This window comes from Haliotis rubra, unplaced genomic scaffold, assembly GCF_003918875.1.
Source record: "Haliotis rubra isolate DU_JTF1 unplaced genomic scaffold, ASM391887v1 Scf120, whole genome shotgun sequence".
NCBI lineage: Eukaryota > Metazoa > Mollusca > Gastropoda > Lepetellida > Haliotidae > Haliotis > Haliotis rubra.
Genome location: NW_025765115.1, coordinates 2067249 through 2083425, shown reverse-complemented (window position 1 = coordinate 2083425; position 16177 = coordinate 2067249). Strand labels below are relative to the sequence as shown.

The following is a 16177-nucleotide window of genomic DNA, read 5'->3' as shown; positions in this document are numbered from 1 at the left end:
GTAGCTGTCATTCGAACTTGAAAGAAGCAGATCATTTCAGAAAAGGGAGAGAATCCGTGTCATTCCCGAACGGGTATTTTAAAGGTTATACCATGTTATCAATTATAATTCACTTTATGAAAATAATATTTACTCCATCAGTTGTCAGACTTGAATTGCCATAGTGTTAAAATCACCATATCTGGATGGTGCAAGGCCACCCGTGGGCTGATAATGACAGAAGAACTGTAATAACTATAGTAATCAGTTTCAACAATAGGTCACCGTATTACGGCCCATTGTAGCAGTACCTGTCCCTCGGTGTATGTACATATCAGTCAGTGGGATGATGTCAATCATACCACACAATACGCATGATTAATTACTATTTGCATATTGAGAGCCCGGTAGTACTGTAACAATACCAATAAAGGGAGTGTGTTCTGACATCAAACATAGCGTTTTCCTCAAATAGACGAGATGCGACCTGGGTTCAATAGTACCGCCATTCATCACATGTATGCAACAGACGCCAGTGCTCCGATAAAGACACAGGCCCTTCAGTAGGCATCGGATATAACTAGATTGGAAGAAAATAGTCACAATCTCCAGCAAACGCCGTGTATTTTAAATGTCACACGATTTTTGTGTCAAGCTTGTGAACTCATTCCATTAGCTTCACATGTGAATCGTAGCTCTTTAATAAGAGCCTTGGTCCCGATCCACAAAGCATTCGTAACGTTACGACCTCTTAACTCTACATTTTACCATAGACTTACAAATGACTTAGCGCTACGAACGCTTTGTGCATCGGAACATTGAGCATTAGAATGTCCGAAAGACACGATACGTCCGAGGAAATACGGTAATTACCAAACCATCAGTATATTAACTGCAAAATCACGTATATCAATTGCCGCTTGAACAGTGTGCCATAAAATGTGTGCTCAATATTAATTGATAACCTTATATGTAAATGTACCGTATTTACACATGTGAAGTTATGTACAAAACAGTCATTTACTGGAATAGCAGTGTGAAGTGGAATACTAAAATATGACTGTGAGATTAGACAGCTGTGGCTCATTATATATGGGTTTTACTGCAAACATGAATGCATTGTCACTACATATATTGACAATGCATACAGGATGGAAAGCATAACGGTCATTTTTGGTTGTCGAATATTTGGAACTCTTATCTTAAAGATGATACCAGTTTGGCAATGTAATAGTTTTTGACGGGGCTTAAATTCTAATTATTCACTCCATCGTGCATATATATCATGTGACATTGTCATTTACATGGAGAATATTATGTGCCTTTTAATGTTTCCTATTACATGTTATCATATAAAACAATCACATAAAGGCGTCAATATGCCTTTTATATTACCAGCATTTCAATTGCACAGCGTGTTTGTTTTGTGGAATCTATTGCAATCATTCACTGTCAGGGGTTTGATAATAGTTCAATACATCTGAGTCGGAAATAACCCGTGAAATAATTCAATCCCATTGTCCGCAAGAGATGACACAAAACGATCAATTGCTAAACGCGGTGCGTAATTGATAACCCATCGGATGACCAGTGTAAATTGGCAATGAAAAGAATACGCCAATTACAGAGCCAGTAGAAGCATTAGCATCCTTTGTAAGCATCAAAGATGTCGATCGACGTTTGGTGAAATAGGTTACTGTGTATGTTCTGGTGCGATCGACGTATATCTGACAGCAACCCTGATTGATTGCGAAGGCTTCCATTGTCTCTCATTTTGTCTCACCATCTGCAAATAGAAATAATATTGTCCTTCTGTACTGAGTTAATACAATGGCACTTTGTACCTGCGTCGGTTGTTGTTAGGTTGCAGGCCAGAGACGATGGATCTGAATAGGCCTGTTACAGATAAACAAATATTGTCAGTCTCACATATATTTTTCATATGCAAACACACAGAGACAGCATCTGACATCATCGGGCGTTCAAATATTGCGATGGTCATATTATGTGTACTGGTAAACTGTACTGCGCATATCACGCGTGCAGGTAAATCGAAGAGAGGTATAAGTCGAGACAAAACACATGAGGAAGATAAGGGTCGGCTTTATCGTGATGAGAACAAGTCGTGGAATGAAACATGTTCACATACATTAACGTTATATTTGGAAACAGCATGGCAATGATATTTATACATGCAACATATCACAACAATCATATGTAGTCCAGGTCCAGGTTCCGGGCGATTACTTGGGGAGGAACACACAATGCCATTTAGAAAGTAGTGTGCTGGCGATTAGGTGCCTGACTCTGTGGGTGTGGGTTCGAATCCCGGGTGGGACCTAACCAAACAAAACTAATAGAATCTGCAAAGGTCTAGTCATGGTCTAGTCATGTTAGATTACATGGATCGGATATAACGCAACGTTTTGGATGTATGTTAAGGTTATAGGTAAATATTTAAAACATTTAGATCCAAAACATTGCGAAACACTTGAACAAAAGTTAAGAACACAACTTCAAACCTAACAATCCAGTTAAATGTAATTTTCACCACGATCATTCCCACCACCATTACCATCACCACAATTGCCACAGTCATCAACATCTTCATCACCATCATCACCACACCATTACCAAAATCATCATCATCACCACCACACCATTGCCACAAACATCACCATTTATCGCAACCATCATCATCATCACTACACCATTGTCTCTGTGGAAAAACAAAACGGAAATATCCGAATATTACGACGTTTTCCGAATGCATGTCAAAATACCGGTTTTCGATTAGCGTATCGCAATACGTATCGTTTTCATGTCTGAACCGGTAAATACCGGTAAACCGCAGCGCAGCGCTATAAACCTAGTTATTTTACTGTCCTTCGTTGACAGGTTTTTATAATTTACCTATGATTATTATTAACATATAACTTGATATAGTCACGATATGCCTGAAATACTGCCAATGTGAATTAAAATTTTAACTCACTCACTCGCTTTGTATCATTCTACGTGTATGTAAATAAAGCCACGAAACCCCTTACACATCCATAAGAAATCTCTGCTAAAAGCAGAGTTGATAGTACCATTGTAAATATATCATGAACATATATTTGTTTTAGAAGTATTACAGCTGTACGACGTTGTTTGTAAAGAAATCGCGTCTGAACCAGACAATCCAGTGATTGTCACCATGCGATACGATGACAGAGTATGTGTTCATGAATCACTAAGAAATAGTGATGATACCAGGTGTTTGCAAAAAGGTGAGCGTATCCTGCCCCACCGGTGGCACCCGTCATAAACATATGCAAATTGTAGTCAACTGTTCAACTGAAATGATTCGGGAACGTATGGTGGAAGTAAAAATAGGGAATTGCATCGGACATCACCCCTTTGTTAATATGGAGACTCGAACGTTCTCACCTGCTCAGGCCCCCACCCACAAGTGATCTGAGCGATGCGGCAATGTATAAGTATGGGACACATGGCCATGACCAGATATCATAAAAAAAACTGAAAAGATATTCAGGAAAAGCTTATTTTAGATTGTCCATACATTAATTGATCCTATTTTATGATCTGCCCATTTGCGGAACCTCATGTTGCAATATTCTTTTAAAATTTTAAAGTGAGTGAGTTGGGGTTTACTCCGATTTTAGCAATATTCCAGCAATATCACGGCAGGGGCCACCAGAAATGGCCGTCAGCGTATTTATCAACACATGGTGTCGAAGCGGATAACCGAACCTGTTCTTTTGACACGACGGGCGAATGCTTCAAATACTTAGCTACCTCGCAGGCGCACGTCGGATTGGACATTACTGTGGCGCGTGGGATGTTGAACGTTCTACATTCGGCGGAGGTAGCGTGAGCGTGAAGGGCGCCAACACTGCAAATCACATGACTCCTCTGGTTCTCATCGAAGGTGTGAAATACCTTGGTAATGTCCGTCCTCTTGTCCTTCAGGCTTTCAGACCCATGGACGTCATATCACTTCACAGCAGGACAATGTATCCCCAGGGGAACAGAACAACTGTCTGTCGTCATTCCAACGTGTGGGATGGAAATAAACGTCGCTTTGGTCGCCTTGTTCAAATCGTGACGTTGATCCAGCTGCGTTGGTCTAGCTTGAATGAAACCCCACAAGCTCCCATCGACCATCGTGTGTCTCCAGAACTTGAAATTAAGGCGACAAGTGAGATCGTCTCAACTGTTTCATATTTACATCAATTGCATAAAAATCCTCTCCACAAGGCTGTATGACAGAAGGGATGATTTCAACTTTCCAATAGTCAACTTCCCTTTCATGTCGGGCAATATTCCACCAGCTCCAGCATTTGGTGTTTACATTTCACAACTTTTGAGGTACAATCGAGCGTGCTCTTTTTATCAGGATTTCCAGGAGCTCCACACCGCTCTTGCTCAGAAGTAGTTTGATCAAGGTTACAACATTCAACGCCTCAGTAAAGCTTTCAAGATGTTTTATGGTAGACACGTCGAGGAAATTTCCAAATTTGATGCTTCAGTGACACAAATAATGTCCGATGCAATCCCTTATTTTGACTTATACCACACGTTCCCGAATTATTTCAGTGAACCATTGATTATACTTATGTTTATGACAGGTGCCACAGGCGGGGCAGGATACGATCACCTTTCCGCGAACACCTGGTATCATCACTATTTCATAATGAATCATAAACACATGCTCTGTCATCGTATCGCATGGTGACAATCACTGGATTGTCTGATGCAGACTAGATTTCTTTACAAACAACACCATACAGCTGTAATGCTGCTGAAACAAATATATACTCACGATATAGTCACAATTGTACAATGACTCTGTTTTTAGAAGAGATTTCATATGAATGTGGAAAAGGGTTTTGACCCTTCTAATGTCAAATTTCTGTGTCACAGCTGATGGTGGCCAAACACGATGCTTCCTTGTCAACCGAGCGTTTATTAAACATTTTCGGCCGGAGCTCACGTTTGTAACGTACATGTGATGACATGTAATAATTAATTCATACTTACTTACCATCAATATATGTTCTAATGCCAAATCGTTCTTCTTTTGCGTTAATTTATATGCCTCGCGATAATCAATGATGTAGACGAGCCTTTTTCCAGTTTTATTTATACGACTGTCGATTAACGTGCGACTGATACCTAAGGCAGCTGATGACATGCTAATCGTGTTGTTGAACGAATGGCACAGTTACAAATGTATATTGTGAGGGTGATACATTTTGTCTGCCATACTTCTGTAGCCCATGATGCAAATCTAACAACTACCATGTGTAATGTGTAGGTTTGATCGGCACTACATTATTAACAAGTATCTGTCCTTGTCAACTGGAGCAGTGTTCCCTTGGGGTTTAAGGACATTTCACTGATTGGCACGCGCACTTTGCTATTGTCAGATTGTCAGATGTTGGTTTTCACTGATTTTAAATTTTCAGGAGGCTCACAGCGTGCTTTTCGTGTTGTTCGAGGACATTTGTGTAATATTTAACTGATCGATATCACCAAGACGACGAGCAACTGGAATTGTAAAGCACTTGGACCGTCTAAAAAATCATAGTCTTTAATCAGTTGACAAAAATATCATTTCAGTATGCTGAGGAAATAATTCACATTAGGTTTACCTGCAGAAGCCTGTCTTACTTCAAACACAGGAGCTAAAATTTGTAATCGATGTGAATTTTTTTGTTCTATTCTAAACTGAAATTGAAATCTACATTGGATTTTGAATTTGTAGAATAGGTAACAACATACATTTTCACATTTGTTTTCTTTCACCTAATGAACTACCAACGACCATGTCTGACTGAAGATCGTAATCAGTTGGTTGTAGCTATTTTCTTAACATGGTTATGTACTTTTGCTGTGGCAGGATCCGATGTTCTTTGGTTATAAAACACATTCGTCCTGGTTTTGACCCCAGACACTCATGATTACCAACATTTCAGCTATATAGCGGCGGTCTGTGAATAATCGAGTCTGGACCAGACGATCCAGTGATCAACAGCATGACCATCAATCTACGCAATTGGAATACCAATGTGTCAACCAAGTCAGCGAGCCTGACCACCCGATCCCGTTAGTCGCCTCTTACGACAAACATGGGTTGCTGAAGACCAATTCTAACCCGGATCTTCACGGTGCCGTGGCATGGTTTCAACGCTGGAAAGCATTATTAAACCTGCATTAGTCTCGACAAATGCATCAGCGACATACTGTCTCAATCTGGCGTTGTGATGCAGCGTTGACATTTTGATACCCTGAAATGAAACATGTTTGGCCAAAGTTCCAATAGTCCGTACATTTGTCAATGTATTGACCCTTTGGCACGTGATATTTTGAGTTACCGTTTCAATTCATCATCATGTGCCACATTCACAATCCATAAAGCGCTTTTGATGGAAGTGATCTCATATCTAATTACCCTTTCGTGGGCTTTCTACCGCTGACATAAATAGAACATCTTTATACAAACAGGAAATTTCACGACGCATAACGACCAGCTACCAATATTATGTTAGATTATACCTACTGAACTATAAGGTTACCATAGAAACGAAATAATATTGTATATTCCAAGTGACGATTTATACTTACAGCGTTCAAAACATTCAAATATTTATTCATCGTATACCACGAACATCATGGTGGTCAAAGAAGATTAAGCTGTCTTCGTTTGTTGATCGAGGGTTATTTGTAACGTCTAATCATATTGATTTTGGAGCTATTAAATCGATACCGACTTTATTGATGTTTCTCCAATTACTTCTAGAGGTTTGAGAGTAAACAGCAGACTCGTATGGACGGTGAAATGGGACTTTTATGTAAACGTAAAAATCTGTAATGCACGACCGATCGAAGACGAATGACATTAACAAGAAAGCGTTTATGTTTTAGCCACGTTTTGCAAGGGAATAAATTCAATAGACGTGATTTTTCTCTAGTTCTCTTTCATTTGTCCGTGTTTAGGTCAGCGCCAGGCAACAATGTTTATTTCGTCTTAGTTTAAAGCTTGTTTGCTTTTCGTAAACGCATACATACAAACATACTCTGTGCCATTACTCAGGTGAATAAATTTGAATAGCACTTTAGAACTATTATTATTATGAATATGTACGAGTGTAAGGAAAGCGGGTATTTGGGTAGCACTCAATCTGTTGTGTGTATGAATGATTTGTCCATGTTAAGAAACATTTTACCTTTAATGTAAGCTAATACCTTTGGTTTCATCGTAACGACACAAAGCGAAGAAACACAGTAGCGCCTGAAAATTGCAATGGTCTTGTGTGTACAGCGTGGTGTTCAACATCGGCAGCGGTTACGTGTACATACTTATCAAATACGTTTGGGATTTTACAAGAACTTTTTGTTTTTACATAAATATCGCCAAAACCATATTGCCGAGACTCTGCCAAAGTTTAATAAAATCGACCTTGCCATCTATCGAGACGTACTGACTGTTGAATTCTGGACACGGCTTTAAACAACACTGATACTAACACCTTCTCGTATTTAGTACACAATAAGAGACTCAGACAGAACATTTTGATATCAACACCGCTTGCTTTTAGACACATTCTACTTTCTGTTTCGGGGGACTTTACAAACATATCGTGATACCAAGACCTATTTTTCTGGTTTTTGGTATCTCCAACAGTACATATGCATTAGGATACTAAATCTGCTGTTTCACACGCTCTTACTGTATGCTTCTTGAGTCCCCAATAGTAAATGACTGTACCAACACCTGTTTGCTGGACACACACTTACTTTCTGGTTCAGGTGTCTCTACCAATATTTTATGAAGACCAAGACCTGTTGTTGGACGCACACTTGTTGTTTGGATCAGGTCTCTCTACCAAGACATTATGAAGACCAGCACCTGATGTTGGACACATACCTACTTTGTGGTTCTCCACCAATACCTTATGAAGACCAACACCTGTTGTTGGACACATACTTATTTTCTGGTTCCCTACTAATACTTTATGAGACCCACACCTGTTGTTGGACACATGCTTACTTTCTGGTTCTCCACCAATACCTTATGAAGACCAACACCTGTTGTTGGACACATACTTATTTTCTGGCTCTCTACTAATACTTTATGAAGACCAACGCCTGTTGTTGGACACATGCTTACTTCCTGATTCTCTACTAATACTTTATGAGACCCACACCTTGTTGTTAGACACATGCTTACTTTCTGGTTCTCCACCAATACCTTATGAAGACCAACGCCTGTTGTTGGACACACACTTACTTTCTGGTTCAGGCGTCTCTACAGGTGCAGGCTGTGACTTGGCAGCTGCAGCAGGTGCAGGGGATGGCCGAGGGGTCATCCTAGCCTGGCGTTTCTGCTCCCTCTTGGTATTCACCATGTCCAGCTGACGCCGCCTTTCTTCCTTTAACTTTTCGTTCTTTCCATGCAGGTCACTCAGCAGCTGTTCCGTCTCAATCTGCTGGGCCTTCAACACAATGGTGTCGACGTCATGCTTACATCGAAGTCACATGCAATCAGAATGGGTTCTATGTCTTCAATTAATAGCATACGTATACCAAACGTTGTGTGCATTGTGGGCAGCGAATTACAAAAATTATGAAATATAGTCATGTACTGAAGAATTGTAAAGTCAATACCAAATCAAACCACTTTAAAATGAAAATACGACATTTTGTCATTTTGATTATCATCAAACGCAAATAAATAGAATTGGCTAGGGGATATTCCAGCATGCGGTTTTAGCCCTACAGTCCTCCCTTCAGTAACTAAGGTGCAAGAACTAAGAACTAAGATGCAACGGTCCCGAGTATATAATGTTATAATGAGTATACTAGTAGACATAGAAGAGAAACCCCAGACTTCAAAGGTGACCCCTCTGAATAAGTATGAGCACTTTGTTTAGGTTATGTTTTCAAATCATGTGTGGTGGACTACACGTGGGTTTTATTACGCACGAGCAAAACGTGCAACAGGTGCACTTCAACATGAGATGAATGATTGTTTGTTTGTTGTTTAACGCCGCACTCGGCAAATGTCCAGCTATATGGCGGCGCATTGTAAACAATCAAGTCTGGACCAGACAGTCCGGTGATCGGCAACATGAGCATCAATCTACGCAATTGGGAACCGATGACATGTGTCAGCCAAGTCAGCGAGCCTGACCACCCGATCCCGTTAGTCGATTCTTACGACAAACATGGGTTGCTGAAGACCAATTCTAACCCGGATCTTCACGGATTCAAATGAACTCACGGATGGAGCCTTTTGTTCTGTGTACACCTGTATTAAACGCGCAGCTGCTTAATTTGAAATAATAATAATAGATATTACGTTTTGTACGTAGCAGTATTCCAGCTATGTGAGAGCCGTTGTAAAGATAATCAAATGATTGACATCAATCATGGGCATCGACTAACGCAATTGGGATACAATGCAACAACCAAGTCAGCGAGCCTGACCACCCGACCCCGTTAGTTCCTCTTACGACAGTCATGGCTGCAGAAGACGAATTCTACCCCGGATCTTCACGGATCGGTATGTTATGAAAACACAAGCATTATGAATTGGTATACACAAAGGATATACACACCGATTTCTGTCCTTCGTCTATGGTCAGACTTATTGGTGAGTTTGGTAGTTCCATAGATTCAGTGACACATTCTGACACTGTGGTAATACGGGAACCCTGAAGACTCCGGTTCCAGCGATCCTCAGCTGCCGTCTTAGGTTTGTAGCTGGCCCCAATGCCTTTATTAGAGTCGGTAGAAGGTTCTGTCTTCTTCATATCTTCTATGACACTGAATTCGCTTTTATTTTTCTTTCTGTTCGCAACGTTAATTGTCAACTTTTTAATAAAGTCTGTTGCTCTCTGATTTTTGAGTAGCAGCTTCCGCTGTAGTTCCTTCCGTTTCTTCTCGGGTAATCGCACCCTTGATTGCGCGTGCGCGTAATAAAGAGTAAAGTTATTGACCACGATTGGGACAGTGAAGGCCACCGTTAATACTCCACACAACACACACATAAATCCGATGATGTACCCTCCTTCTGAGACTGGTACCTTGTCACCATAACCGACCGTCGTCATGGTTACCAGAGCCCACCAGAAACCAATTGGGATATTATTGAATGTTGCATTTTCCGCATAGTAGATTATGCTGGCGAATATGAGGACCCCACTAAAGAGGAATATGACCATGAGGCAAAGTTCTTTAGTGCTGACTTTAATTGTGTACACTAAAATCTTGAAGGCTGTGTAGTGCTTCATTAGCTTGAAGATACGCAGGACTCGTACAATTCTTAAAGCCAGGACAGACTTGAGAAAATGACTGGCGGAATCTGCAGGGTTGATGGTCTTAATCGTGATGGCGATGAAGTGCGGAAGGAGACATAAAATATCGATGACGTTAAGAGGCTGGCGTATGAATACCAGCTTCCTCGGAAGCGAAGAACAGTCGCATGAGATATTCAAATGTAAAGAAAGCCGCACACAAATAGTCCAGGTATTTCATGGCGTCGTGTGGCTCGGTGAGGGAACTGGGGAGTTCGTCGACCTTGACCTTGCAGCAGCATGCCCCGTCCCCCCCTGTTAGTGATCTCCACGGATGTTGTGTTGGGGAGCGTCACACCAGGGAGAGCCACGCGGAACCAGGCATGGGTCTCTAGGCAGAAGACGGCGATAGACAGAACCACGAAGAACATTGACACAACCGCATACACCTGTAACAAGATATTATGGAGTCTATTTGTTGAAGTCATGACATGTTCCAATCATCACTGGACACTCTGTATCTGCAATGTTGAAGATATTACCTCAATCTGTCATCATAACCACTCGCTATGATTAACCTGTTGGTTGCCCTTGTCTATATTAAATATAAATTCGAATAAAAACGTTAACTTCATGCTGTTAAGTTAAAATGTCCAAGGAGCTTAACAACGGACACGAAAATATCAGACTGAATATGGACGGAAAGGCATATAACCATATACGTATGTGTTTTCCACTCAGAAATAATAGCAGACTGTTGCTGTATTTGCCGTGTAGTGTCCGCGGAGAGAGAGAATAGCTTTAAGGAAAGATTGTCCATCCTTGACCAACTGTGAGGTGTTTTACATGACATGCTGGCTTAATATAGACTTATCTAGCCGTAGCGTGTAGTGAAACCTGGGCCTAGATTTTCAAAGCTCTCTTTACGCTAAGATAGTCGTAAGTGCCATACATTAGCATTAACTTACGACTATCTTAGCGCTAAGAGAGCTTCGAAAATCTAGGCCCTGGCCTTGGGCTAAAATTCAATAGAAACACGTTTACGAAATTAGTTGTTTTGATGCTATGATGATGAAGAATGACACCTTTGCCCATCTTGATGATCCAGGATCTTCCAGAAACATCCAAATACGTTTCTTGAACTTCTGCAGTGACGACGGTTTCTCCCCCCACGCCTTCTCGTCCAGTCCCAGAGTGAAGTTCTCATCAAGGTCTGCCAGATTGTCTTTGTGTTCCTTGAAGCGACTGTAGTTGCCCCAACAGCATGGCTCTATGTCCAGCTCCGTTAATCCCCAGAACTCCAGCTCCTGAAACAGGGTCATGTATGTAATAAATTATATGGATTTGAAATCAGGTCTAATTCCAGTTCTACTATCGTGACCGATTGTCTGTGTAGTGATCAGGGTACAGTGCGATCTTATTGTTATATGTCGCTTTATTTGCCCTGACGTCACTTTAATGTGCATTCAAGTTACTTGTCTTTGTTTTGTCTTTTTTCTTTGTTTTGTTTTGTTTTGTTCTTGTGGGTCGTTAAAGCTCACGGCACACAGATATAGCTTCCTATCTAACCACTGGAATGAACCATAGAGTAAACGAAATACTGCTGATTTTGTTAAACTCTCTCCTGCTTGGGAAACAAAAAATCCCGTTTTCTGAAATCAACAATGCACAGTTGTGATGTACTTATTTGCTAATATCTAGGAGAACTATGGCTGTTACTTAATTTGTTATCGATGGCCTAAATTTCGTAGTCCCATATTTAGTAAATAAGACGAGTCCATTTTATTAGAGTTCACCCCGTCATTGTGAGTCTCAAGTAATTTTAAGTTTAAGTACCTAAACATTATAAGAAAGAACGCACCAACATTTACAAAATACTCAGCAGCAAAAAAAAACCGTCAGTACGAATTCAAAATTAGATAGGTACTGTAATCAAATCATTACGGAAATGGACATAATAAGCGGATCAAAAACATTTTTTGTGTACAATATCCTGACACATCAATGAATAACTCAGAACAATTCCAAGACATTACGTGAACGTTTGCAGTCCATTCAGACTCTTGACCTCAGTATCTAGTGTGACCACCACGAGCGGCAATAACTGCAGCACAGCGTCTATGCATGGAGTGCGCCAATCGATTGATGAAGGTCATTGGCACATGGAACCACACTCTGAGGAAGGCCTGGCACAATAAATCGGCAGTGTTCGGCCTTGGTATGACATTATTCAGTCTCCTCTGAATTTCATCCCAAAGATGTTCAATTGGGTATAAATTAGGACTAAGGGCTGGCCACTGCATACTGTTGACACCGTTCTGCTGTAGGAAGTCCCGTGTAGCTCTGGCAGTATGGGCCAGAGCTTATCATGCTGGAAAATGTTGTTTCGGTGACGAGCAAAAGGTGGTATGACGTGGGGTCTGAGGGCTTGGTCGATGTAGCGCACCGCTGTTGCATGAAAAACATGGAAAACACCGTACCATCTCCGAGATCAGGTTGCGTCTTTGAGACCATTTCCTGGGTTCCATTCTGAGTTTGGGAAGGACTGCCTTTGCTCAGGTAAAGGTGGAGATGTTTTCAAAATATACATTCAAATCATTAAATGAGTTTACAGTTATCCGTTTCTGCAAAGGAAAATTAAAACTGACGTTTATTTTGCTGCTTAGTATATAACGGATGCATGGAAAAAATGTTAACAACTAGTCCTACCTTACGTAACTGAAGTATTCCCCAGTGACAATTCATAGTGTAAATATTTTATTGCAGTATGGATGTTTAGCTGTACTTGCAAAATAGATTCTGATTGGGGAATTATCCGGTACCGTAGTCACGTTACGTAGTCTGCTGTCATGCAATAGAAATAGCAGAAATGTTAATGGTGCCACTAGTAAAGTTGAATGATTTATAACTACATGTACATGTATTGCTCGATTCCCTATTGTGGCATAAACTTGATATGAAATGCGAAAGCAATACTTCAGGGTGAGGTACCCTCAAATTACGTAATAAGTAATAAGTCATCCGTAATGAAGCTGCTGATCCATACCGTCGAAGTCGACCATTTCAATAGTGGTACAAAGCCTGGCTGATATGTTCTGTATGAGTCGGGGAGCTAGTAGCTGGAAGCGATCAATTATTCATTGTAGCAAGACAGCAATTGTTGTCCTTAGATCAAAGCGAAAGTATATATAACGCCTCACTGTAAATAGCAGCGAAACATGACGAGTAATGAACATACTTTCGTTGCAACGCCGATGACGTCGGATCTCACCAAGTATGAGCCAAACTATTTTAAACTCAGTCTCGTTAAAACCAGATCATTTACTCATAATACCATAGCGTGACCATATATGACAAACATTACGTCTGCTGACTCCTGAGTGAACCTGATAGAAGAATCATGGACGTTTGGCCTGATTCAAATGCCAGCTTTATAGCGACTTCGTTTCTTTCAAATTCAGTTAAAAAGATTGATCTTAACAATAGGAAACACGAAGTGTTTCAAACATGCCCTTAACAGTCCACACTTTGGGGTTCCAGAACGACAATGCGTATAAATTATCCACAACTACAGCTTAACCTTTATTATTTTCCATTTCCAACTGCCCGATTATGTTCGTTTTTTAGATAAAGAAGTTGGATATGCTGCTCTGAATATTTCCCTCGATTGGAGGATAAGATGCCTTGGTAATGATTGGTTGGCTAGAACTTTCATCTGACGCGATCTCCGATGCTTTGGATCAGTATTAACTCAAGTCCTATAAATATTGTGATTACTGAAGCGTTCGTGTTTGAATTACACTGCAAACCAGATTATGAACCTACTCGATAGTCAGTTGTCTTAATATGTGCATCCGTCTTCTCTACGGTATAGATTTATTGCATGTTATTTACTCACATTTCATACAAGTTTGTATAATTCATAATATTTAGTATGTGATCAGTTGAATCTGGTATATTGAACATCCAATATCTATATTGAATCAAGATGTAAAATAACTAACAATGTACGGCTGTTCACAAATGGCTCGATAACGCAAATCATCATACAGTTTACGTCACAATATCATCGATTTGCTAATTCTACTCGTAAAAATAAACTTCACGCTTACTGATCAAATGCTCATTCTACGCGTAAAGTGACAAAACAACTCAGTAAATAATGAAACACAAGTAAAATTCACACAAGCAGAATCAATCAATATCCCATATAAATCGATAAAATATCCATTTGGTTTTTAGTGTGAACGTGTGAATTGAACTGAGAGACTGACAGGAACTCACCATCAATACATCTTTCATTGACAACTATATTGTCCACGCCATCATCGATAGGAATAGTTCCGACATATAGATAAGCAACGGATAAAGATTATCATTCTGTGCCCTTGTCTGATACCAAGTCCAAATGTATATTCTGTTAATTAAGACGTCTACAATATATTATTAGACATTTGCCGTTCCTTCATTTTCAGTTGCACTTTCCAGGACAATGTATCCTCATTGCAATGTACCCCTTTAACTCGAAGTCGAGATGAATATATAAACATTGTACCATAAGTGGAGTAAAGATTAAACATCAACTCTTCCATGCACAATGTATCCTTATTGCAATGTAACCCTTTATCACGAAGTCGAGATAAATATAATGAAAGTTTATCATAATCGGAGAAAAAACTCACACATTGAGTCTGTTATTTACATAACACATGAAGTTCATTTCTACCTGAGGTCCCCGCCGTGATATTGCTGGAATATTGCTAAAAGCGGCGTAAAACCATACTCACTCACTCACTCACTCTACCTGAGGTTCAGATGGTTAAATGAAATATTTACAGAGAACATTTGTTGGTCGCCTAATGCAAGCATTCACATCACTGCCTGAGTCTTCCTACACAGTCGCTTCCGAATTTAACAAAAACATCGCCATGAATCTGTTTGCCTTTACTTCAAAGGTTTCAAAGTAATTGATTCAAATTAGATATGGGATATAAAATCAATTTCACCCATTAGCAAAACACTCTAAATGGTTTTGGTATTTACATATATTTCCATGACAATCCAATAAATCAAAATTGAAGCGATAAATTGCCATTAATATTAAACGTCAGAGAAATGTAATTCCATGTCATGACAATGCTCTTTGAAATTAATGCAAAGGTATGTTTCTTTTTCAAACAATATCTAAGCCACAAAATGTCATTAGAGCGTGTTTCCACCCAATGTGTTGTGTGTATGGACATAATTCGTGTCTGAATCCTTAACATAGTGGTGTTCCTGAATTGTATAAAACCGTTGTTATCAACATCGATATGCTTTATTTATAATACTTCTGAAGCCACAGATCTAAAGTACATGATCTGGGGGGTGTTACAAATTCATTCCATTTTCGCATTTCCTAAATTCATCACATGGGTTATGTACATAGATATATCTCTAACATTATTGTTACATGTCATTTACATTTGTATTTCAATAATTGTCTTTAATACATTGCAGTATCTGTTTCCATTTCTTTGGTGATAGAAATATTACTTTATGAATTCTTTTTATAACATCATTATAAATTTGATATACAAGTAGGAAGTGACATTTGCCTTCAATTAAGCCATTGTCAGACTATCAAACGATTCTGTTTCTGAAAGTGCCCACACTTGTGCCCATTTTCAATGGCAACATGCATGGTCGTTGTCATCTATGTTCGCTGAACGAGCTAGAGTGTGTATGTATGTCTGTCTCTGTGTCTGTGTGTTTGTGTGTGTGGTAGGTTTTCAACATGACAGACAGACAGAAGTATTTTATTAAAGTGTCACATGACAGTTACAATAGGTATAATCAAGGCATGCAAAATAGTTATATAAGAAACTGTCATCCAGCAATTACTTTCTTAT

General features: G+C 39.7%; 1 protein-coding gene across 1 annotated transcript in view; it reads right to left on the bottom strand.

Annotated features, from left to right (window-relative positions):
- Nucleotides 1–852: 852 nt before the first annotated feature.
- The window catches only part of LOC124263576 (potassium voltage-gated channel subfamily C member 1-like), a 49093-nt gene continuing 33768 nt past the window's right edge, over nucleotides 853–16177 (bottom strand). The window contains 6 exon segments of the mRNA XM_046698235.1: nucleotides 853–1765; nucleotides 8279–8483; nucleotides 9609–10457; nucleotides 10459–10615; nucleotides 10617–10735; nucleotides 11372–11593. Coding sequence (XP_046554191.1) covers nucleotides 1749–1765; nucleotides 8279–8483; nucleotides 9609–10457; nucleotides 10459–10615; nucleotides 10617–10735; nucleotides 11372–11593 — 1569 coding nt within the window. The 3' untranslated portion in view covers nucleotides 853–1748.